The sequence below is a fragment of the Diospyros lotus genome, chromosome 7, assembly GCF_014633365.1.
Source record: "Diospyros lotus cultivar Yz01 chromosome 7, ASM1463336v1, whole genome shotgun sequence".
Classification (NCBI taxonomy): domain Eukaryota; kingdom Viridiplantae; phylum Streptophyta; class Magnoliopsida; order Ericales; family Ebenaceae; genus Diospyros; species Diospyros lotus.
Genome location: NC_068344.1, coordinates 19,951,192 through 19,974,733, shown reverse-complemented (window position 1 = coordinate 19,974,733; position 23,542 = coordinate 19,951,192). Strand labels below are relative to the sequence as shown.

At 40.5% G+C, this 23,542-nt stretch overlaps 2 protein-coding genes across 3 annotated transcripts in view; both read right to left on the bottom strand.

The window, feature by feature from the left end:
• LOC127806465 (pyruvate kinase 1, cytosolic-like) overlaps positions 1–23,542 on the bottom strand; it is an 89,235-nt gene that overhangs the window by 13,041 nt on the left and 52,652 nt on the right. The gene's annotated exons all lie outside the window — the stretch shown is intronic.
• The window catches only part of LOC127806464 (phosphatidylinositol-3-phosphatase myotubularin-1-like), a 72,010-nt gene continuing 48,764 nt past the window's right edge, over positions 297–23,542 (bottom strand). For both annotated transcript variants that reach the window (XM_052343774.1, XM_052343775.1), the window contains 2 exons: positions 3,940–4,219; positions 297–2,006 (listed from right to left, as the gene is read on the bottom strand). In XM_052343774.1, the coding sequence (XP_052199734.1) occupies positions 1,494–2,006; positions 3,940–4,219 (793 nt within the window). In that variant the 3' untranslated portion in view covers positions 297–1,493. The remainder of the gene's footprint in view (positions 2,007–3,939; positions 4,220–23,542) is intronic.

Here is a 23,542-nt window from a genome sequence, read left to right as displayed (position 1 = left end):
ACTTAAAATTCAAACCTGATTGCAACTAAGCAAGTTATTTCGCCCTATTTCTTAATTGTTGCTTCTAAAGGCTAAACCCTAAAGAAAAAAGGAGAGAATTTTTTTTTTTTTTTTTACTTCTCATTTTATCTTATTTATTGATTGAAGACAAAATCAAATTTATGGTCCATCTCTTTTTGAGTTAAATATTTTTTGACAAAATAGTTCACTTATTTTTAAGTGTGCGAAAAGTCAGAAAAATGTTTTCTTTTTTAAAAGCAAAATCGTTTTACCTCAATGTAAAAATAGAAATACTTAAAAGTGTGGATTGTGACTATTACAGTTTACGATTATTTACACCGTCTTTCCTTGGGGCAGTACACTCCAAAGTCCAAACACAGCCTAATGAGACTAGGACCAAGAAAAATGATAGAAAATGTCGGTGTAAAGAGAACCGTTGCATGGATCACGCGCACAGCGTGCCCACGCAACTGCAATCAATCAATCAATCAATTACATTACTAATACCAAGTTGGAGTTAAAAAATACCAATTGACATCTCCATCATAAGGCCACACCCCCCATGGTTCAATGCACCAAACTCAATCCCAAGATCACAAGTTCCAGTCTTTCTATCCATGAGAGAGCCAGTCTAGCCACACTTGCCTCTGCTGCAAGCAACCCCCGGAGAGTAAAATTGACATGTTCTTGCTTTATTGAAAATCGCCTTTATAGTCCCTTATGATAATACCTCCAGAAGACTGATTTATGTTAAAAGAGGCATCCACTTTTGCCTTCAAATACCCTGCTAGGGCAGGAGACCAAAGGCTATTCCTCAGTTCCATATAGCTTGATTCTATTCAAACATGCACCAATCTACATCTGAATCTTTATTCTTAATTACGATCAAACGAACACAATATTGTCAACAAATGTAGCCTCGGTCCATATTTACAACTATAACACGTAAGCATATGACTGACACACAGCTTCCATCGTTTGTTCCTCCAGCAGGAAGAAGAAGAAGAAGAAACAGAGCTTCCACCACTAGAATGCAGAACTTTATTTCCAACCATCCTGGTCTACAAGAACCCTGATTGGACCTCTTCAACAGTCAATTGCTTGCTAAATATCTGTACACAGTTGAATATAATGTGGAGATGGATGGGAATGTGTCAATGCAGTGTTTCTAAGGACTGCTTAAGACACCACCAGCTATTGAGCCATTAACATTTTTAAGCTTTCTGGCTTAGTCCTTGCCATTATCAGAAAGCCAAATGGTCCAGAGCTAGCTCCATATTGTCACAGTATGATGAAAACACATGCCTGATGCCTGGTCCATCTTCCTGCGCTGTCCGTCTACATCCTACTCTGCTATTTACCTGTTGTATCTGTTCTAACAAAGAGTTTCCTACAAAACTTTGTCTAGTTTCTTTCAGAAAGGTCCTCTCAGACAGTAATCATGGCCAAAAAGTTGGTGCTGCTGCTAAGATAAATACTCCCAATATTTTCATTCAGTGAAAATAACTGTCATAAATAGAGAGACGATCCAATGCGTCAAAGTTTGCTTTGATACCAACAAATTGATTTTTGAATTGAGCACAACCATCAGGCCACCTGCACCCTCCATCTTGTGTGCGGAATGGGCATAATGATTCACAAATCCTAAAAATTGGATTATCGGAATTGGTATCATCATCCATGGCTGCTATCGGCATGGAGAGATCTGATTTCTCATCATCCTGCATGGTTCCATCTGATTTTCTTTTTGAAGGAGACTGCATAAATTTCTGTGGACTTGCTGTCAAGTTGCTCTCAATGTCAACAATACAGTCACCACTGCAAGAGAAGTGAACCTTGCACCCGAGAGACTGTACTGCTCTCTTTATTGCAACACTTTCCTTGCTTGCACTCCTGGCCAAATTCATTGCTGAGCTGCTGATTTGTTTCTCATTTTGCAATGCCGCAGTCAAGGACTCCATGGTAGCAGCCATTTCTTTAACTCTCTTTTCTGCCAGTTCTTTTGCCTGTCAGCATTTGCAAGCATCCCAGAAATTTAGACGAAATAATCCTACAAATAATCAAATTGAAGATTCCAGGAGGAACTCTATTTCATTTCCCAGTTAAATAAAACATTAGATAATGGGAAAAGAAAAGAGGAAACATCTTGCTTAGGACCAAAATGTGTTTGTTTTCAGTTTTCACTTCTAATTTTGTGTTTGTTTTTTTGTTTTCAGTCAGAAAATTATAAACTGAAATTGCATCTGATATTGTTGTCTTTTCTCAAAATTCTAAAAGTAAAAAGGAAATATTGTTTGAAAAGGAATTGCATAGTTTAACAAGTGACTAAATATATGAAGAGAAATCATTTCTTAATGCCAAAAATACTCCAAACCCATGAATATCTTGACTCTATCCTCCTCTGGGCCTGAAAACCCACCAATCATCAACCATTGTTCTTCCTCTCCTTCAATGTTGGCAAGGGTTTGCCGTGGAGAAGAATATGAAGAAAAAAAAGTAAAAAAAAAAAAAAAAGAGAGAAAAAGAGAGGGAATAAAAAAAGAGAGTGGTCAACGACCTAGTTTTGTGGTTCAGGGTTGCTAGTGAAGAAGGCGGAGGCAGAGGAAGAAACACTAGCCAAAGAAGAAGAAATAGACGGGTGACTTTTTGGTGTTTTCATTGTTGGCTGATAAACAAAAGCAAAAACAAAGTGGAAGCATCCTTTTGGCATTTCTGTGATTTTCCCCAAAAGAAACAGAAAATTGTGTTTATTATTACTTTTTTTTTGGGAACAAAATACATACCAAAAGCCATTTTCTGTTCTTTCCTAAAATTTTGAAAATAAAAACTGAAAACTAGAAACACAACTAAATAAAAAGCCAAGACTTCTGATCTTCAATGCAGCTGAGTCCAAGAATTCTTACCCTCAACGCAGCTCAGAACTGACAATTTTCAGTTTTGATGCCCATTGCTGATATATAAAATGTACACTGAAGGACAAAAACGGATGGATGCTGTATCACTCATCTAGAGCAGGGGATAGATGGGCTCATGAACTTGCATAGTAAGAAAGGAACTCCAGGATAGATGCTATTCTACAGCCTCAACACAAGAAGTCCCCCCAGGGATCAAATTAGAATTCAAAGAAGAAGCTTGGCAGGGAGTAAAAATTGCAGACGAGTTTGTGTAGTTGTGGTGGGGTGGCATCTTCCAGTAGCCAAAAAAGAAAAGAAAAGCAACTGAGCCAAACTAAGCCTTTAAGTCAATCACATCTTTATACTAGGGATGAATTGATAAAATGTTCCATTGGATTGACACCATGATAGGCCAACTAGTATGAACTCAGAATGAAAATTTATTGGGTATACAGGTATCCATTACCCTATTGAGTATGGGGATGTGGGGTTAAACGAAATACCCTAAGGGTAAGAGTATGGGTATGGGGACAAGTATGGAGATGCAGGACCAGGGGTGGGGTCCCCTACCCACCCATTGCCATCCCCAGTAAGAAGATTCCAGAACCTTGATCCAAGATAAGCTCAAGTTGTGTTGCATCCATATCAATTTCTCATTACTGCTCCAGCAGTATGATTATCTGCAGCTATGTCCCAAAATTATAACTAAGCTGTAGCATTTAGCCTTGATTTGTAGGTATAATAAACTAATGCACGAATCATGTTAGTGGTTCTACTACCGACAAGCATAGAAGAATATATAAATGCAAGAAGTTATAGGGATTATGGATTGTATCAAGATCGGGCTGACACCAATTAGGCATATTTGCAGAAAACCAAAAAACCACAATACCATAACAAAGGTACAGTGGTTGTCACTAAAATGAGTTCAAAACTGCCACTTGGTATCAACTCAAGTTCAGGAGAAAACAGTCACAAGTAATAATAAGAGATTGATGGAGGAAGGACACAAGTTAACAGTAGAAGAAAGCATGAAAGCAATTACCATTTGCAGTTCAGAGAATTTGTTAGACATGCCCCTATATTTAGCTTCAACCTCCCCTGACAGGGCTTCTGAAGGGCAAGCCCACCGGAGATGGAATTCAGGCCATAGAGTTGGGGCTAAAGCTGCTGCAGGTGGTAACAGAGGCCCTGTATGCTTTGATGGATCATAGAAGGGGTTATAGTGCACATGAGCTTTTCCTTCTAATGCCCGCAAATCAGCCAAATACATCCACAAGCATCCACATGTGTCAGGGATGCTAGATTGCTGTCTTTCCTTCTCACTGAAATTAAAAATAAATAAATAAATAAATAAAGCACTCCATTTTGCGTTATAGAACTAGAGACTAATATTTCACTATCCTGCCTTGCACATATCTCTGAAGATAGGGTTAGATTTAGAACTGTATGTGTGTAGCAAGCCTTTCATTAACAATCAAGCAAATTCATTGAGGTCTACGTTTAGATTTTCATGTGCATAATTATATACTTAACAATCAGGAACACCATGCATAACAAGGTTCACATATTTGATATATTGGATTTAGTGATAAACACTGACAACAGGAAGAAAGCTTTGAAACAAAGTTAAAGCGAGCAAATGAAACAGAAAAGACATTCACATAATATGCAACTTATTTTTCATGTCTGCTTTAGCCATTTTTTTAATATTGACTTCTTTTAATTTTCCCAACCTAAAAACAAGATTCGAAAGGCACCACAAAAAAGAAAAAAAAATGCACAAAAACAAGTCAAAATTCCTATTACATAGCTTTTTCCTAGAATGAACTAGAGACTAGACCAAAGATGTATTTCGCAATAAACAATATTCCAAACATTCATGTAGACCACATTATAAATGAATAATATCCATTATCTACTAGGTATATCTCCAACCCCAAGGTAATCTAACTGAGTCACTTACCAAAGTTATCTCCAAATGTGATGTGAAAAATATCCCCATCCAGTATGCAAAATTCACATAACTGCACTAAAGCCTCAGCATTACCTGTGCTCCTCTTTTCTCTGTGGGACCTTTTACCTAGAACAGGAACCAGATGATTTTGACCCAGCCACAAGAATGGGAAATTTGTGTGGTTCCAGGGAATTCTTTGATTTCTTCCAGAAGCAAATGGTTCTGCTTCTCACATTTTGCAAGATTTCTTGCAGTACATACCCTCCTTGGGAATGAACGTGAGACAAGGTAAAGCACAAGCATCTGCTCTATCATTATTTGCTTACATATTTTCACTATATCACTTGCATTGAAGTTTGAAAGCTGTGGGTAGGATAATTATAGGGTAGTATAGGCTAGAGTGAAAATGGTTCTTATATGGCATTGGCATAAGGGATTCTCATGGGATGGGTATTTACAGAGCATGATGGAAGTTGTGGGGTTTATCAAATTTGCAAGTTTTTAGGGGGGGGAGTAATGACCTCCGGATCACTAAGGCCTTCTGTGTATCAACCTCAATTCATTCCTCTGCCAATTTGTTATGGGCAATACAACCAAACCTCCAATCACCTAAATTTACAAGTGTAGAACTAAGTCCAAAAATGAAGAAGTTAATTTCTTTTCCTATTTTTAGTTAGTTTCTTACTTCCTACTATTGTTGGGTCTTTTCCTATTTTGATTAGGAGATTTGTTTTCCTATTTTGAGTTAGTTTCTTATTTCCTAATATTGTCGGGTCTTTTCCTATGTCGATTAGAAGACTTGCAATTCGTTTTCTATTAAGAGGCTAGAGTTATGTTATAAAGACTCCATTGTAGTTGAGTATGGACAATAAGAATAATAATATTTTTTCCAACACGCTCTGTGTACAAGAGATCAAAGGGTTCTCTCTATCAAGCCCTAGCTTTCAACATAGGTAGACAGGAAAGGAGGTCTTTGAAGGGGTTAGCTTCTAATATAGCTAATCACCTGTGGACTTGAACCATTAACAAATTGGTGGTAATAAAGCTAACCATGGACGACAACATTTTTCGTAAGGCTTTTGATGAATTCATGAAGATGCTGTCATGACCCAAGTAGTAAGTACAGGGCAATATAGTAATAGTATTATAATAATAGTTAGGAGATATTTTAGAAGCACATGGGGTGTATGTGCTAGGCTGTTATTGAGCTTGTAATGCCTATATAAGGCTACTGCTATTGGTTTGTTGGGGTATGCTGAAAAATTATGAAATTGAAATTCTAATTTCTTCTTATACCATTCTTCCTCTCTCTTATGTTCTTCTATTTCTCCCTCTCTTTCTTCTCATTTTCTTCCCCAAATCTGTCAATTCTTAGTTCTAAATTTGCCGATTTCAGCCCGTTATGAACCCTAGGTTCATGACAGATGCATGACGATAATGTGCAGAAGCAAGAAGAGTACCATGCGGTTGAGGTAGCTGAACAGGAGTGAATGTCAGCACAAATACAAACCCTTATGCGTGACATAGACTCCATTAAGGTGGGTTCAACAGCGTCAGGTGCAGGGGAGGACATTGTGCAGCGGCCAAGACAACAAGAAGTCGCTAGGATGAGGATTTGTGCCACACTACAGTGCGACTTGCACTTCAGCCTGCAGAGCAAACTGGTAGTAACCAACCAATTCTCCATGAAAGTGCGACTTGCAGGTAATCCTCCATGAAAATGCGACTGCAGCCACGTGCCACCATGTGCTTCATGTTTCTTAAGTGCTTTCATGGAGGATTACCTACAGTGTGACTTGCACTTCAGCCATGTGGAGCCGAACCTCGCTTTCGCATGGCTTCATGAATTCAGAATGGTAACAAGGAGTTTCTCATTCATTGGGTTGATTTGTCTCCGGTTGAAGCTTCTTGGGAGGAGCAAGAGGTTCTTCAGTCTAATTTTCCTTCATTTGTGCTTAGGGACAAGCACATTTCCAAAGCAAGGAGGGGGTATTCGATAAGAAAATAGGAAAAGACTAAACAATATTAGGAAATAAGAAATTGACTCAAAATAGGAAAAGAAATAATCCTAATAAGAAATTGACCTAGCTTTCTAGGAGATTATAGCTAAGCTAGGAATGAATAATGTCTATTTACCAGCTTGAGAGGGAGTGTCGTGAATCAAGACAAAAAATTAAAGAAGATTTTCCATAAATCAAGGAAGAAAGAGATTTCCCTTAAATCAAGGAAAGAAGATTTGCCATAGATCAAGGAAAGAAGATGAAGAAAGATTTTCCATTGTAAAAAGGATTAGCTGTCAATTAACATGTAATTAGCATGTGACTAGATGTAATTAGCTATTATTTAGGCCTTGATTGTAGCCTTAATTATTGTACAACTTATTATAAATTTCAATGGAAGGAGTCTAGAACTAATATAGATTTCTACTCCTAATAAGGGTTTTCTCTATTTTCTATCTTGTTTAACATTGTTTTTCTTTCTTTTCCATAGATTGAATTGGCCATATTCCTCACCCCAGTTCCTCCTCTTAAATTCTCCTTGCTATGCATCCTTCCTCTTGATAGTACCATTCCTGGATTAACCCCTCTCATTTGGCCCCTTTGCTGCCTCTTGCATCGATCTAGGCCTCATCATTTTCACCATGGACCTGAGATCTTTGTTCAATCCGCTTATAAAACTCGACACAAAGTACTCCTCAATCATATAGGGATTCTTCTTCAGTGTGAGTGATTTCAACTTTTCAAATTTGAGCTGATACTCATGCACAGTCCCAATTTGCCTCAACCCATTAAATTCTTCTACAATGTTTACAGTTCTCCGTTCTCCAAATCTTTCGCACATTCCCCTAGCAAACTCCTCCCAACTGCAATTATATCTCACTCCTGCCCATCCTTGGAACCAGACGTCGCCTACGTCGTTCAGGTATGCTGCTGCCAGAGTAACCTTCTGGTCATCAACCACCTAATGAATATTAAACAGCTTCTCACACCTCCAAATCCACCACTGGGGCTTAGTCTCATCAAACACGGGCAATTCTCGCTTAGGCACCGAAAAATTCGAAGGACCGCAATTCATCAGAGCCTCAGGCCTCTTGCCTGTCACATTCTCTACTGTAGCTATTAGATCCTTTCCCAAATCTGAGGATTCGATTGCTCTATGACAAGTACCAATACCTAGTAGTACGGGATTCATTCTCTCTCAAGGTGGCAAATTAGGGGATAACCTTATCGGTGCTTGATGAGTGAATATCATCACGAATTGTTGCATCTAGTTTTGCACCATGTTGTTGTGTTCTTGCATCTCCTCCTTGATCTGGTCACGCATCTCCCCTTGCAACCAATCGGAGACGACTTCCAACTTCTTATCAACAACATCTCCTATCACTTCTTCCATCAATCCCACCCGACTCTGTATCTCCATCACTGTCAAAGTTACTTGTTGTAACTGCATCTCCATTTGTTTCATCTGAGTGCAGTCAACCATGGCTATAAGCTTAGGTGAAGATCATTGGAATTTATATTGATCTATGTCCCAATTCGGGCACCAAAAACGATTAACCATTAGTCCACTTGGTCTTACACCTGTCACGTGCATGTTGAAACATTTCTCCAACTATGCCAGAAACGCAACTTATTTAAACAAAGCTAAACAGTCTCTAGCAAAGCCAAACAACCCCTACACCAAGCTAACATTTGTCACGAACCTAGGGTTCGTGATAGGTTAGAAGAGGAATTGGGAAATGAAATCAGAATTGTAGGAGGGGGAAAATCAGTGGAAAAAGGGAGAGATATTGAGAGAGAAAGGGGAAGAAGCAAGAGGAACGTGAGGGAGATTGGAGAGAGAGACTTAGAGAGAAAATAGAGATTCAATATCAATTTCAGCATACCCTCTCCTCTTACAATGGGCCTGTTTATAGGCCTTAGGTAGCTCCTTAACTAATTTCTAACAGCACCCATGTGCTCCTAACAAACACCCAAATATCTCATAGCAAACTAATATAACTAATTACATTATTGCCCTTCTAATTACCCTTGAGACATGACAATTTCTCCTCCTTGAAATGTTTCTTGTCCCTAAGAAACTTATTACCACCTCGCCGTTGCTTCTTTATCCAATACCCTGCCTTCTCTATTTGATTTTTCTTTCTTTCTTTTCTTGTCCTTCTAAGCGTTTTCTTCTTCCTCGTTCTTAAGTATCCAAGATTAATCCCCGTCGTAATTCGGCCTAGAACTTCAATAGGAGCAATTTGATAGAGTTCAAGTTCAATACCAGCAGCAGTTGTTCCTACACCTCCATGGTGCACCACAGCTGCACATTGAAAAATATCAACAGCATCCTCGAAATGCAGCAATGGAAGATTGCAGATTTGCCTTGGACACTCATACCAAGGATGCTTGTGAGCATTAGCCTTAGGAGCTGCTGCAACTTCAATTTCAGCCAACCAATCATCCCTCCATGCAGTAGACAACAACTTGGATTCGCTAGTGGAAGTAAAGAACAACACAGCAACGGAAGTTTTGTTTCCTACAACAAAATCTTCGACTTCTTCAACTATCTCCCTTAGCCTTCTGCCAAAACCAGCACTGGGGGCTGTTTGATACCTAATTTAACCCCAGCCAAGGAAGATTCAACCTTATTTGGATCCAAAGACAAAGGAGCAATATACTTAGGGCCTTCTTTAATCACAATCTTAACCTAGCCTAGGATAAATGTTGTAGGTATTCCCACTCTTAGCTTCCGGTAGGTCCAGAATCGGAGGGAGAATTCCAGCTCCAATGTCGGTATAAATTGTTGGTCCTTCAATCAGGTTTTCCTGACCCAATGCTATTCCATTTCCCACAAACTTCTGATCTGGAACACTACCAAATCCTTCCGCCCATGCTCTAGCCACCCTGGGGTAACGAGTTGGCTTTGGCTTCCTCTATCACTTCATCAATTGCTTCTTTATTATTTCCTTGCAGCCTTTCAGTAGATGCATCTTAGGGTATTATTTTTTCTTCTAACTTCTCAACCACTGCAACTGAATCCCCTTCCTGCCATCTTGACTTCTCCTTCGGTTGGTCCATTTTGAGAAATTCCTCTTTATTAAAACTTCCGTAACAATAATCGAAGTATTCCACCGGAAAGTTGTAATGATACTTCTTAATAAGTATCATCGCAAACTCTTGCAGCTTCTCGCAGAACATACGGCCAAACTCCTCGCACTCTTCATGAATCCCATTACTTGTTCTTTTGTCCTTGTTGCTGCCAGCAGAAAATGCAGCCTCCTTTGGCTGCCATTGAGGTTCCATTCCAGTTGAAAATGAAGCATTCTTTTGCTGCAATTGAGTCTCCCATGGCCTCACATATGTCCTGTCTGTCTTGGCGTAACTTTTATGGGCGAAACTAGCCATAGGCCAAGAAACTAGAACCTGTCATTGGAATTTATATTGATCTATGTCCCAATTCGGGCACCAAAAACGGTTAACCATTAGTCCACTTGGTCTTACACCTGTCACGTGCATGTTGAAACATTTCTCCAACTATGCCAGAAACGCAACTTATTTAAACAAAGCTAAACAGTCTCTAGCAAAGCCAAACAACCCCTACACCAAGCTAACATTTGTCACGAACCTAGGGTTCGTGATAGGTTAGAAGAGGAATTGGGAAATGAAATCAGAATTGTAGGAGGGGGAAAAGCAGTAGAAAAAGGGAGAGATATTGAGAGAGAAAGGGGAAGAAGCAAGAGGAACGTGAGGGAGATTGGAGAGAGAGACTTAGAGAGAAAATAGAGATTCAATATCAATTTCAGCATACCCTCTCCTCTTACAATGGGCCTGTTTATAGGCCTTAGGTAGCTCCTTAACTAATTTTTAACAGCACCCATGTGCTCCTAACAAACACCCAAATATCTCCTAACAAACTAATATAACTAATTACATTATTGCCCTTCTAATTACCCTTGGGACATGACAACATCCTGCTAACGTAACATGTGGTAGGGGCATTAGTTAGGCCAAATGGCATAACTAAAAACTCATAAAGGCCTTGATGAGTCCTGAAGGCAATCTTAGGAATATTTGTTGGACTCACTCGAATTTGGTGGTACCCTAATCATAGGTCAAGCTTGGAAAAAACAATGGCACCGGATAATTCATCTAGGAGATCCTCTATGATTGGAATTGAGAATTTGTTTATGATGGTTAGGGAATTCAATTGGCGGTAATCAACACAAAATTGCCAAGAGCTATCTTTCTTTTTCACTAGGAGAGTGGGGAAAGCGAAGGGACTTTGACTTGGCTGAATTATTGATTTGGTTAACATTTCTTTGACCAATCTTTCTATTTCAGCCTTTTGGAAAGGGGAATACCTGTGGGTCTGGACATTCATAAGCTTCGCATTTGGTTTCAAATGGATAGCGTGATCAAGGAATCGGGTTGGGATAGGCTAGAAGGTTCGGTAAACAAATCCTCAAACTCAATCAACAATAATTGTAAAGGGTCACTAGGTTGTACCTCGTTGAGAGAATGCAGTGTGGAAGCCAGTTTGAGCCGTGAGTGCCCCTTTCTTTCTACTGTTACATTTCATCCTGCATCTTTTTTTTTCTTTCTTTTTTTTATCAAAGAGTAAATATGTATAAATGATCAAAGGAATGTACAAGTACTCTGGGCATACCCATGGGACATGGAACCAAACAATTACAAAAGACCCATAGCTAGAGACTCATATTGGACTAAAACATAAGGATACAAAGTAAACATTGCCTTGTATACAAAGATTTTAATCCTTCTTATGATGCACTCTATCGTGGGCTTTGAATTTTCAAAAATCGATCTGTTACGGGCCTCACATAAGAAATATACCGTGTTGCCAAGAGCCATATGCTTAGCAATGCTTTGCTAGCTAGATCCATGTGCCTCCCTTTTAAGCCATCTAAGGGCACTACCAAGAGACGGCATCCTTCTTCCCATACCTAGCCAATCCTTTATATGGGACCACACATCAGAACAAACACAGCAATGGAAGAACAGGTGCTTCCTTGATTCTGCTGCTTCAATACATAACAGGCATGAACAGTCAATGTCTAAGAAAGAAAGCTTATCCCTCGTTAACAGACATGATCTAACGCTAAGCCACAAAATAAAAGCATGCTTGGGCACTAGGCACGGGCTCCAGACAACCGAAGCCCAAGGCTCCCTTTGGCCTTTAGGTCGAAAGAAATCATAAACATGAAGGCACACACATTAGACCCTCGAACCAAACAGAAGTATTAGAGAAATAAAAATGGTGAACCCATCTCACCTAAGGGGAGTCCTTTTTGGTGTGGAAATTCCATAGGACTAAGAGAAAGCCCATATTCCAACATTTAAGATCCTTGAGGCCCCAGCCCTCCATCAGCCTTAGGCAAACAAATAACTTTCCACACCACCAGAGGGGTCTTTGAATTCCAGAGGAACTGTTTGCAAATTCTAATGATTTTATCAATCACAACAGTTGGGATAGGAAGAATGGCAAAGCCAAAAGCTCTCAATACCCTGCAAGACCGCTCTGATTAATTCCACTCTACTAGCATATGAGAGAGACACCGCATTCCACAACTTGATGCAATCAGAAATACGATTAATTAAGGGTTTTTTAGTGATTAACACGCAACTTAGCTGCAACCAAGGGGATGCCAAGATACTGAAATGCCATGATGCCCAAAGAAAAATTAGCCACCTGAAGGATCTCCTGAAGCTCCTGCCCACTTATACCTGTCATAAAGATACTCGACTTTAAAGCATTAGCATGCAGACCCAACTTCGCCCCAAAATCTCTAAGGCAATCTGTAATAATTTTACAGAAGGCACATCACCTCTAGCAAGCATCATTAGATCATTCGCAAAGGCCAAATGGGTGATCCGAAGGATGCCACATTTAGGGTGGAAATTATAATCCGAATTCTTCATGACAGACTTAAGAGCCCTTGACAGGTATTCCATGCAGCACACAAAAAGGAAAGGGGATAGGGGATCACCTTGTCTCAATCCCTTCCTACCTTTAAAAAACCCACAGGTGGGACCATTAATAATCAGAGAGTAAGATGGGGTAGAAACGCACTCAAGAACCCACTTCACAAACTGGGAAGGAAAACCCAACCCAACCCAACCGAACCAAGACCTGTTGAAGGAAACTCCAACTAATAGAGTCATAGGCTTTGTGAAGATCCACTTTAATTAGGCATCTCAGCGAAATCCTTTTCCTTGAATATTTCCTCCTGCATCTTCTTCCTCAACCCCCGAATGCACTGCATATATGGAATGCAACTGGGCTATGGCAACTTCCCCACATTGAAATAATTTTTGCATCCTTCGACCCATCACCAATTTGCATTCACCCCCTTCCAAACTCCCTGTTAAGGTGATCCTTTTCCTTGTTGATTCGAAGGTCACTTCTAGCTTTTTGAAATAAAAAATCAAGGGCTCACCATTTTCATCCAATCCACCCCTAGCACAATATGGCAACCACATAACTTTAAAATTCGCAAGTCCGTAGTGAAATCATGGCCCTGCATCACCCTTCTAAATTCTGGACACTTGAATCTACTTACCATTTTGTTGCCATTGGCGACAGTCACTGCCAAAGGAAGAGTTGCCTGCATGAGACACTGCAATTTTAAGGTAGTTTCCTCATCCAGGAAGCTGTGAGTGCTCCCACCATCGATGAGAATCATTACCCTCCTCCTTCCCACTGAACCCTTCACCTTACTTATCTTCTCGGATGGGAAGCCTTCCAAGGCATGCAATGATATCTCTCCAAGTTCCTCTTCGGTGGCTCTTGTCCTTGCAGCCTCCAATCCACAAACCACCTCTGCTCCTTCTTCTTCCTCTCCTTGTTGCCCCTCCATTTGTAGAAAATGTTTCTGACATTGATGACCGGGAGAATACCTCTCTCCACAACGAAAGCACAAACCAAGCTGTCGTTTCGGTTCCACCAAGAGGGATCTCGTCGGAATGGGGTTGAGCATGGCCTTAGGAAGCAAGTTATCCTTATGCATTTGCTGCCCCAACTTAGTTATGCTCCTCCATTGTTCTGTGAGCTGCCCCTAGCATACACCCTCGATATGGCCCTCTGCTTCTTAAAAATCGCCTCCAAGGCTAACTCCTAAAGTTGGGCCTTCTCTGCTGCCTGTTTAATAGTGGCTGACTGCAACATTTTGATGGTTGGTCTGAGTTCATCACTTAGCCCACTGATGAAACTCGACACAAAGTACGACTCTCCCAAAGTAGGGTGAGAGAGGAGTAGTAACGACTTCCAACTCTTCAAATCTGATTTGATAATCCTCTAATAATCTGTCCTGCTTTAGTTTGTTGAATTCTTCTACGACATCAGTCATTGTCCTTTGCCCGAAGCGATCACATAAATCGGCCACAAAATCATGTGAAACGAGATCAACTCTCCTTCTGCTCCAGCCTGATACCATGCGTAAGCCACATCATTCAAGTAGGATACAACTAGATTGACCTTCTAGCCTTCTTCCACTCGATAGCGATGGAAGAACCGCTCACAGTGTCGCACCTACCATCTTGGCTTATCCCCTTCGAATATCGGAATATCTATCCTCGGCATTGGGATATAGTTTTGATTTACCTGTGCTCCTCTTATGGAAGTTTCAAGTACAAACTCCGATCATTACTCTGTTTCTAGGGGATTGGATGTTTGCTGCCGATTTCTAGTTCCTGTCAGAATCAGAGCTGAGTTGGACCTTGGAGGAAAGTTCGCTGGCAAGCTCGCATTTGGTAATTGAGTGAACAAACTCAACACTATGAAAACTCCTCTCAAAGGCTCGTGAAATCTGTTCGAAGGTTAGTAACACCCTTTTTGGTGGCCGAACTTTCTAACCTATTTCAGTTCATCTCCTCCTGCCTATGGCAAAGGCCTAGCTTCATCATATCCAACTTATCCTCCAACTGTTCTTGATTTTAGCGAAGACCTAACTCTAGAGCATCTAAACAAGTCTCCAATTGCTTCATTCTCGTCCCTTCAGCCATCCTTCAATCGACCGACTACACCTATTGTCGAAGCAACAACTATCAGTAAAACTTCCAATCGTCTCTACTGCTCCTCATCTTCGACTTAACTCCTTCGATTACAATTGGCCTTTGCTCCTTTCAAAAATGGGTTGGACACGATTGCTGGTGCCTACCCAAGTTGATATAGTCATCAAGTCAAAGACGACGCCAAAATCACCGAAAATCGCTTGACCCATTAGAATTAGCTCACTACTTCGATGTGCCTAGATATCAATTGTCGAGGATAGCCGAGCTCTAACACCAATTATCAAACCCCCAGATTTGACAAGGGACCATGTAGGTATTTTCAAGGATAGAACAAAATTTAGAGGGAGAGAGAAGATACGAGAAAAGATATGGGAGAGACAGATAACAGAATGGAGAGAGAAGAATTGCATATCATTCATCACACATGATATCATATTCTCTAGCTATGGCATTATATATAGCCTCCAGCTGAAGTACAACCTTTGAAGCACGGAAATGGCTCAGAGATGTCGTTTCGGCGTTTCCGAACGGTTTCTTGTTTCGAAAACTGGTTTTTCGGGCCGTTTCTGTAATTTGCGAAACGTTTCGGGGCCATTTCACAAATTACATAAAAGGGCCAGAAAAGCATTTCTGACAATGAAATTCACAAATCCCTCTTGGTCGTCAGAGCTTGCAGCGGTAGCAACAGATGGAGGGGTGTGCAACAACGGAGAGGAAGGATGCAGCAATGAGAGGTGAGGCGGTGAGAGTCAGGGCAGTGGTGACGGAGGAGGAGGGTGCAACAATGGTCAACGACGAGAGCCGGGGCAGTGGCAAGAGGGTCGGTGGCAAGAGGCGGTTGTTGCCTTCTGGAGAAGAAGAGGAACGGGCGGCAGGCGGCTAAGGGAAGGGGAAAGAAAGGAGAGAAAGAAAATCTTGGGGAAAGCGAGACGATATAATATATATATGTATATGTACGTATAGACTGTTGAAAAAGAAGAGAAATATAATGATATGTATGTATATATGTTAAATAATATTCTTTATTTATGTTATTTTTAATTATTAAATTTAGTTTTCTTAGGGTCATAACACTGACACTAGCATGTTTTCGCTCTTGGTTTTCTTCCAAATTAATTACAATAATAATATTATTAATTGGTGTTTCCCATTTTTTTTATAGAAAAAGATAGACTATTAATTATTATGAAACTTATGTCTATTGTTTGTGTTTATTTGTATTATGTTTGAATTATTTTTTATATTAAAAATTATATTTATAAAAAAACCCCTTTATTTTTTTAATTTACACTTTAACCCGCATTTCCGTTTCCTATTTTTTTGGAAAAATGTCGTTTCCCCATTTCCGTTTCGTATTGGAAACATTTCTCGTATCCGTCGTGCAACCTAGAGTACAACCACCAAGAATGTACAATTGGTGAAGTATGGCTACTCCTAACTAACTAGGTGCTATCCTCACAACGTAAAGGAAATTATATTTACTATCTTGCCCTTAGGAATGTGACAGCTAGTCCTTGCCACTTTGCTCACACAAGCTTTACTTTCCTCTCTTTCAGCTCATCTTTCCGCTCAAAATAACTTTCAACGCAGTCCACCCAATCCAGAAATTCTTTAACTTCCGCATTCCATCACATTCTAAAATATGGACTTGGATACCACTCCTTTTGGAATTTTGTAGAGCACGTACAGTGTGATCTTCCCATCTTTGAGGTCTTTCAATTTATTGCACAATTAAAGTGTAAGGAGTACTAATCAATCCATAACCAAGCTCTTCATTTATAAAATGTCTACCTACTTCAACATGTTTGGTTTGATCATGTTGAACTGGATTGTGAGCAATATTGGCGGCTGACTTCTTGTCATAGTAAAGTCTCATAGTCCCTTCTTGCTTGACTTTGAGATCTTCAACAATGATCTTGAGCCATGGAAGTTGCATACTCCATTTTCCATTGCTCTAAATTCAGTTTTTGCACTAGATCTAACAACCATTCTTTGTTTCTTCTCCAAGTTACTAAGTTCCCTCCTAGAGAAGTGCAATAACTTGATGTGGACTTTCGATCCGTGAGACACCCAACATTATTAGCATTGATATAGGCTTTCAATAGTCAACTTGGTGCTTTTTTTAAATAGGATACCTTTCCCTAAAGATGCCTTAACATAATGGAGGATTCTGAAGACTGCTTGCATATGCTCTTCTCTAGGGTCATGCATGAATTGACTTACCACTCCAATTGCATATGCTATTTACAGCCTTGTATGGGATAGATATATAAGTCTATCAACTAGTCTTTGATATCTTTCTTTATTGATCACACTACTCTCTCCCTTTCCAATTACATTTAAGCCTAGGTATTAAAGAAGCCTCCATGAAGAAACCGCAACAACCAAGAAGGCCATGTTCATGATGTTGTCCTCGACAACAGGCAACATGAGATTGAACAACTTCAAAAATGTCTTGAACAATATAAGCGACGTGAGAATCATAACCATGAATTAGACGAAGAGCAACATGATGGAGCCATAAGAGAGGAAACCCATTCCATCATGATCAAAGTGATCCATCCGACCAAGAAGTTTAACCATGACTTTGTGCATGCTAGACCAAAAAGAGAAATAAAGATCCGGGAGTGAAAGTTGATATCCCAAACTTTGAAGGAAGGATGCAATCAGATGAGTTCATTTAATGGATGCATATTGTAGAACATATATTTAATTACAAGGAAGTTCTTGAGCAATGCAAGGTTAAATAAATAGCCATCAAACTCAAGAAGAATGCTTCCATTTGGTGGGAGAACCTAAAACTCTAATGAGAATGTGAAGGACGTAGCAAGATCAAAACATGGGAGAAGATGCATAAAGAATTGAAGAGATAATACTTGCCAGATCATTATCGCCAAGATGTCTTCATCAAATTCCATAACTTTCGATAGCGAAACATGACTCTTGAAGAATGTCGCTGAATTTGAAGAACTGATGATGAAGTGTGATACTATGGAACTCGATGAGTAAACAATTGCGAGATTTGTTCAAGGATTGAAATATGAGATTTCTAATGCTGTCCAACTTCAACACTATTGGACACTTCAAGATGTCTTTAACTTGTCATCAAAGGTGGTGCTACAACAACAAAACTCTAAAGGTAGGTTTAAAAGTGCAAATAAGGACAGTGTTTCCAACCAAGGGAGCACTCTGACAAAGTCCACCAAGTCAAATACTATACTATGACCGACATAAAAGGTGATAAGGTAAGTAGCAGTTTATCAAGCAACTCCCAAAAGAGTTTCAAGTGTCAAGGCTTCGATCACATTGCTACCAATTGTACAAATAGAAGGATGGTGTCTTTTGTTGAGGAAGCTTCTAGTGAAAAGCATGATGAAGAATATACAAAGATTATAGTGATGAGGGAATTACTTTTGTCAAAAATGGTGAAATGCTAGTAGTACGTCGAGCTTTGAATGCTGCCATGGTTGAAGAAGGTCACTGGTTAAATCATAATATTTTCCACACAAGATGTACTTCACATGGAAAAATTTGTGATGTTATTATTGGTGTGGTTAACTGTGAGAACATTGTGTCTACAACGATGGTTGATAAGCTTAAACTTTCAATTAAACAACATCCAAATCCTTGCAAGATGACTTGGCTACGAAAGGGTAATGATGTGAAGGTCACGAAGGAATGCCTAGTAGAATTTTCTATTGGTAAGAAGTATCATGACAAGGTGTGGTGTAATGCTATTCTTATGGATGCTTGTCGTATGTTATTGGGTTGGCCTTGGCAATACAATGGTCGAGCCATTCATGGGCACAAGAATACTTACTCATTCGAGAAGGATGGTGCACATATAGTATTGATGCCCTTCAAGAAGGATTATTCATTAAGTTCAGTTGGTCAGACGTGATATTGAATCAAAATCAATGTTCACAAGAGCATTAGAAGAAGCTAAAGTTGCAAGTGCCTTGATCATGCTAAAAGAAAATAGGGAAGGTTAAGAACTTCCAAAAAATGGTGAAGTCCTTATTAAATGAGTACAGTGATGTAGTCCCTAAAGAGATTCCATTGTATTACCTCCAATGCGAGAAATTCAACACTGCACTGATTTTGTTCATAATTTTGTGATTTAAAATAAAGTTTCATACCAAATGAGTCCAAAGGAGAATGAGGAATTGCAACGGCAAGTCATTGAACATATAGCTAACGGATTAGTGAAAGAAAGTGAGACCTTGTGCCGTACTAGCACTTCTATTACCAAAGAAGGATGGATCATGGCATATGTGCATTGACAGTCATGCCGTCAACAAGATCACTATCAAATACTATTTTCCTATTCCTCATCTTGACAATTTGCTAGATCAATTACATGGTGCATCTATCATTACAAAGATTGCTTTGCAAAGTGGATACCACCACATTCAAATGCGATGGGGAGATGAATAGAAGACTACTTTCAAGACAAGAGACAGGTTGTATGAATGGATGGTGATGTCTTTTGGTCTCTCCGATGCCCCAAGCACTTTTATGTGACTTCTGAACCAAGTATTTCGACCTTTCATTGGAAAAAATATTCGCCAACAAAGTTTGCCTACAATCAATCTCCAAGTCAAACTACTGGTCGAAGTCATGTTGAGATCGTCTACGGACAAAATCCAATCACTCCTATTGAACTTGCACCAAAAGCCACTAAGCATTCTTCATCAAACTTCGTGTCCATATACTCCACAACAAAATGGGGCTATAGAACATAAAAGTTGTCATCTCATTGAGACATCTTGTACCTTATTTGTTCATATGCATGTTCCTCTTCTTTTCTAAGATGTTGCTCTTTTGACTTCCTGCTATCTGATTAATCTGACACCCTCTATTGTTCTTGATGGATATATTCCTCATACTCTACTTTTTCCTCATGAACCCTTATATCCTCTTCCTCTTTGTATTTTTGGTTTCACCTATTTTGTTCATCTTTTATTACCAAAAAGAGACAAACTATAACCTTGATATGTTAAATGTGCCTTTCTGGGATATTCTCAATTTCAGAAGGATTATGTGTCCCCCCCCCCGCAAAAAAAAACATCTCAACCAGTATTTCCTTTCTTCTAGTGTTACTTTCTTTGAGTCTAGTACTTTCTTCTTCTTCATCTCTCGAAGAGGTTCTTCCTGTTCCTTCTTTTTCCTCTTTGGTTCCAACTATCTCTTCTCCCATTGCTTCCCTTGTTCCTTCTCATCCATTCTTAACATATTAGGGTCATTCTCGAATTTCTATTTATCCTGATGGTGTGGTTTCTCCACCTCATGTTCCCTTAGATGTTGCAGCTCCTTCTATAGGTGCCATTATTCCTTTAGTTCCCTATCTCGTTCAACGTTTCCTATGGAGAGGTACTCATTCTTCTCGTAGTGCTCATCATATTTACACTTTTTGAGCTATCATCATTTATCTTTTGTCCATTCTACCTTTTGTTTCTTCTCTTTCATCTATTTCTATACCTAAAATAGTTAGAGGCTCTTGCTTATCTTGATAGGCCTCAATCTATGGATAAAGAGATGTCTTCTTTGCTTACTAATGGGACTTAGGATTTGGTTCCCCTTCCTCGGCAATCCTTAGTTGGTTGCCACTAGGTGCTTATTATTAAAGTTGGTCCTGATGGCTCTATTGACAAATTGAAAGCCGATTTGGTTGCCAAGTGCTAGGACTCCCATTAGTCTCACCTATCAAAGGCGTAAAAGGAGAGGAAAAATAGAGGCAACCAAGGGAATTGAGGTAGGGGCAAAAGAGTCAGAAGTTGGTTAGAGGGGAATATTCATGCACGTGGCTGAAACAAAATGAGAAATAGGTATAAAAGGCTAGGAAGGAGGAGAGAGAAGGGATTTGGAAAATTGTTGAAGAAACAGTTGGAGAGTGAGGCCCTCTCAAATAGGCTTGTTTTCTTTTGTTTTCTTTCCTTGCTATTGCTAATATCCATTGCTATAAGCTACTGTAATTGGGAAGTTCCTACTGTAGAGCTAAAATTCATTCGTGTAAGGTCCTATCAATCTGGTATCAGAGCAACGATCCATGGGGGTGATCATCTCTGAGAGGGTGGGGGATCTGGAGGGAAGAATGGAGAATTATCAACAGCAAATTGAAGGGAAGATGGAGGGATTACATATGGGATTAGAATCAATGCAAAAGAGTTCCAGAAGGTGCAAAACATCGAGAAAAACACAATGACAATGAAGGAACAATTTGGCTTGCTTATGGAGAGATGGGAGGACCACGAGAAAGGGAGGAAGGGGAAACAGTCGGGCGAGCACTTACCGGTGGGTTCGACCCTCACTGGGGAGGCCACGCCCGAACTAGGAAATCGGCATAAGGTAGCTGGCGGTGAGTACGATTCATATGGGAGGTCGAATGGGAAATAGATTCAGACCCACACAAGAAGGCACGGTGGTAGAACGATTCCTGGCGCTACGGCAGTGGGGGTCCGTCAAGGACTACCGCCTCTGCTTTGAGACGCTGGCTGCTCCTCTTGAGGACATGCCAGAGGTGCTGCTGGAGGGCCACTTTATAAATGAATTGAGGTCCGACATAAGGGCGGAGATGAGGGTTATGAGACCAATTAGGCTAGAGCAGATGATGGACCAAGCCCAACGAATTGAGGAGAGGAATCTGGTGGTGCGAGGGAGCCACTCCAGTCTAGGCACAACCAGATTTCAGACCCCCATAGCCCTAGTCGCCAACCACCAGAGAGTACTGGTCTTACCACCCTCGGTGGCATCACCACGACCGACGACCACCATGCCCAGCTCCTCTCACCGGCCTCCTAATGTCGGTAAGTGGAACAGTCCCTCGTTTAAACGGCTAAGTGAGAGTGAATTACAAGCTAAACTAGCTAAGGGGTTGTGTTTCCGTTGTGATGAGAAATATACGAATGGGCACAAATGCATGAACAAGGAGCTGCAGGTGATGGTAATTCACGAGGAGGCAAGGGGAGAAGAAGAGGAAGTTACAGAAGGAGTTGAAACAGGGGAGAATTCAGGGAAGCTAGGTGAAACGGTCAAAACAGGGGAGGTCGTGGAGTTGTCTATAAACTCGGTAGTTGGTTTAACCCCTCCACAGACCATGAAGATCAAGAGGAAAATAGAAGGCCAAGAGGTGGTGGTTCTCATTGACAGCGAGGCTTCGCATAACTTTATATTGTCGAAATTGGTGCAGAAATTGGGACTGGTCAGGTCGCAAACGAGAGGCTATAGTGTGATCATGGGGTCCGGCATAGCTGTTCAGAGAACTGGAGTGTGGAAAGGGGTAAGCTTAACGTTGCAAAATATGGAAGTAGTGGAAGATTTCCTGCCATTGGAGCTGGGGACCTCGAACGTAATCCTTGGAATGAAGTGGTTGGCTACACTTGGGGAAACACAAGTGGATTGGGGTTCATTAGTCATGAAGTTTAGAGCGCGGAGGGGGGGGGGGGCGCTGTATGGGGATCGTAGCCTCAGCAAAACTTTGGTAATGTTGAAGTTGATGATGAGGGCGTTTAGAGAGAATGGAGAAAGGGTGTTGTTGGAGTTGGGGAGTTTAATTACCCAAGAAAAAAATGTGGGCTGGGTAGTCCTTGGCAACTTGCAGGAGCTGCTAGCAGAGTTTAGGCATGTGTTTGAGGAATCATGTGGGCTTCCCCCACACCGGAGGCAGGATCACGTGATTACGTTGCAACCGAGAGTGTCGCCGATGAATGTACGCCCCTACCAATACCCCTACTTTCAGAAAAAACGAGATTGAGAGGCTGGTTCGAGAGATGTTGGCAACATGACTTATCAAGCCGAGTGCGATCCGTTTTCCAGCCCGATGTTGCTGGTCAAGAAGAATGATGGTGGCTGGAGGTTTTGTGTTGACTATAGAGTTTTAAACAAGGTAACAGTTCCCAATAGATTTCCAATTCCAGTTATTGAAGAACTATTGGATGAATTGAATAGGGATGCTATTTTTTCCAAGTTGGATTTGAAATCAGGGTATCATCAGATTCGAATAGCACCTAATGACGTTCCTAAAACTGCTTTCCGCACACGAGGGGCATTATGAATTTTTGGTTATGCTGTTTGGGTTAACAAATGCCCCTGCCACGTTCCAATCCTTTGATGAACAAGATCTTTAAAGAGCATTTGAGGAACTTCGTTTTAGTGTTTTTTGACGACATTCTGATTTACAGTAAGGATATGGCTAAACATAAGAAACATTTGAGTTGTGTGTTGGGCCTCCTAATAGTCCACCAGTTGTAGGCCAATGCGAATAAGTGTCAATTTGGGTAGCGGGAGAGTGAGTATTCGGGGCACGTCATCTCTCAAGATGGGGTGGCTGCAGATAGCTCTAAGGTTAAGGCGGTAATGGAATGGCCTAGCCCCAAGTCCTTGCCTGAACTTTGAGGATTCTTGGGTTTTACGGGGTATTATCGGCGATTTGTGAAGGATTATGGAAAAGTGGCATGGCCTTTGACGGACTGCCTCTGGAAGGATAATTTCTTTTGGGATAAATTAGCGGAGCAGGCTTTTCAATCCCTTAAAAGGGCAATGACCAATTTTCCCGTGTTGGCCTTGACAGATTTTTCGAGGGAATTCATTGTTGAAACTGATGCATTTGGGCATGGATTAGGAGCAGTGTTGATGCAATAGCAGAGACCTAATTGCTTTTTTCAGCCATTCCC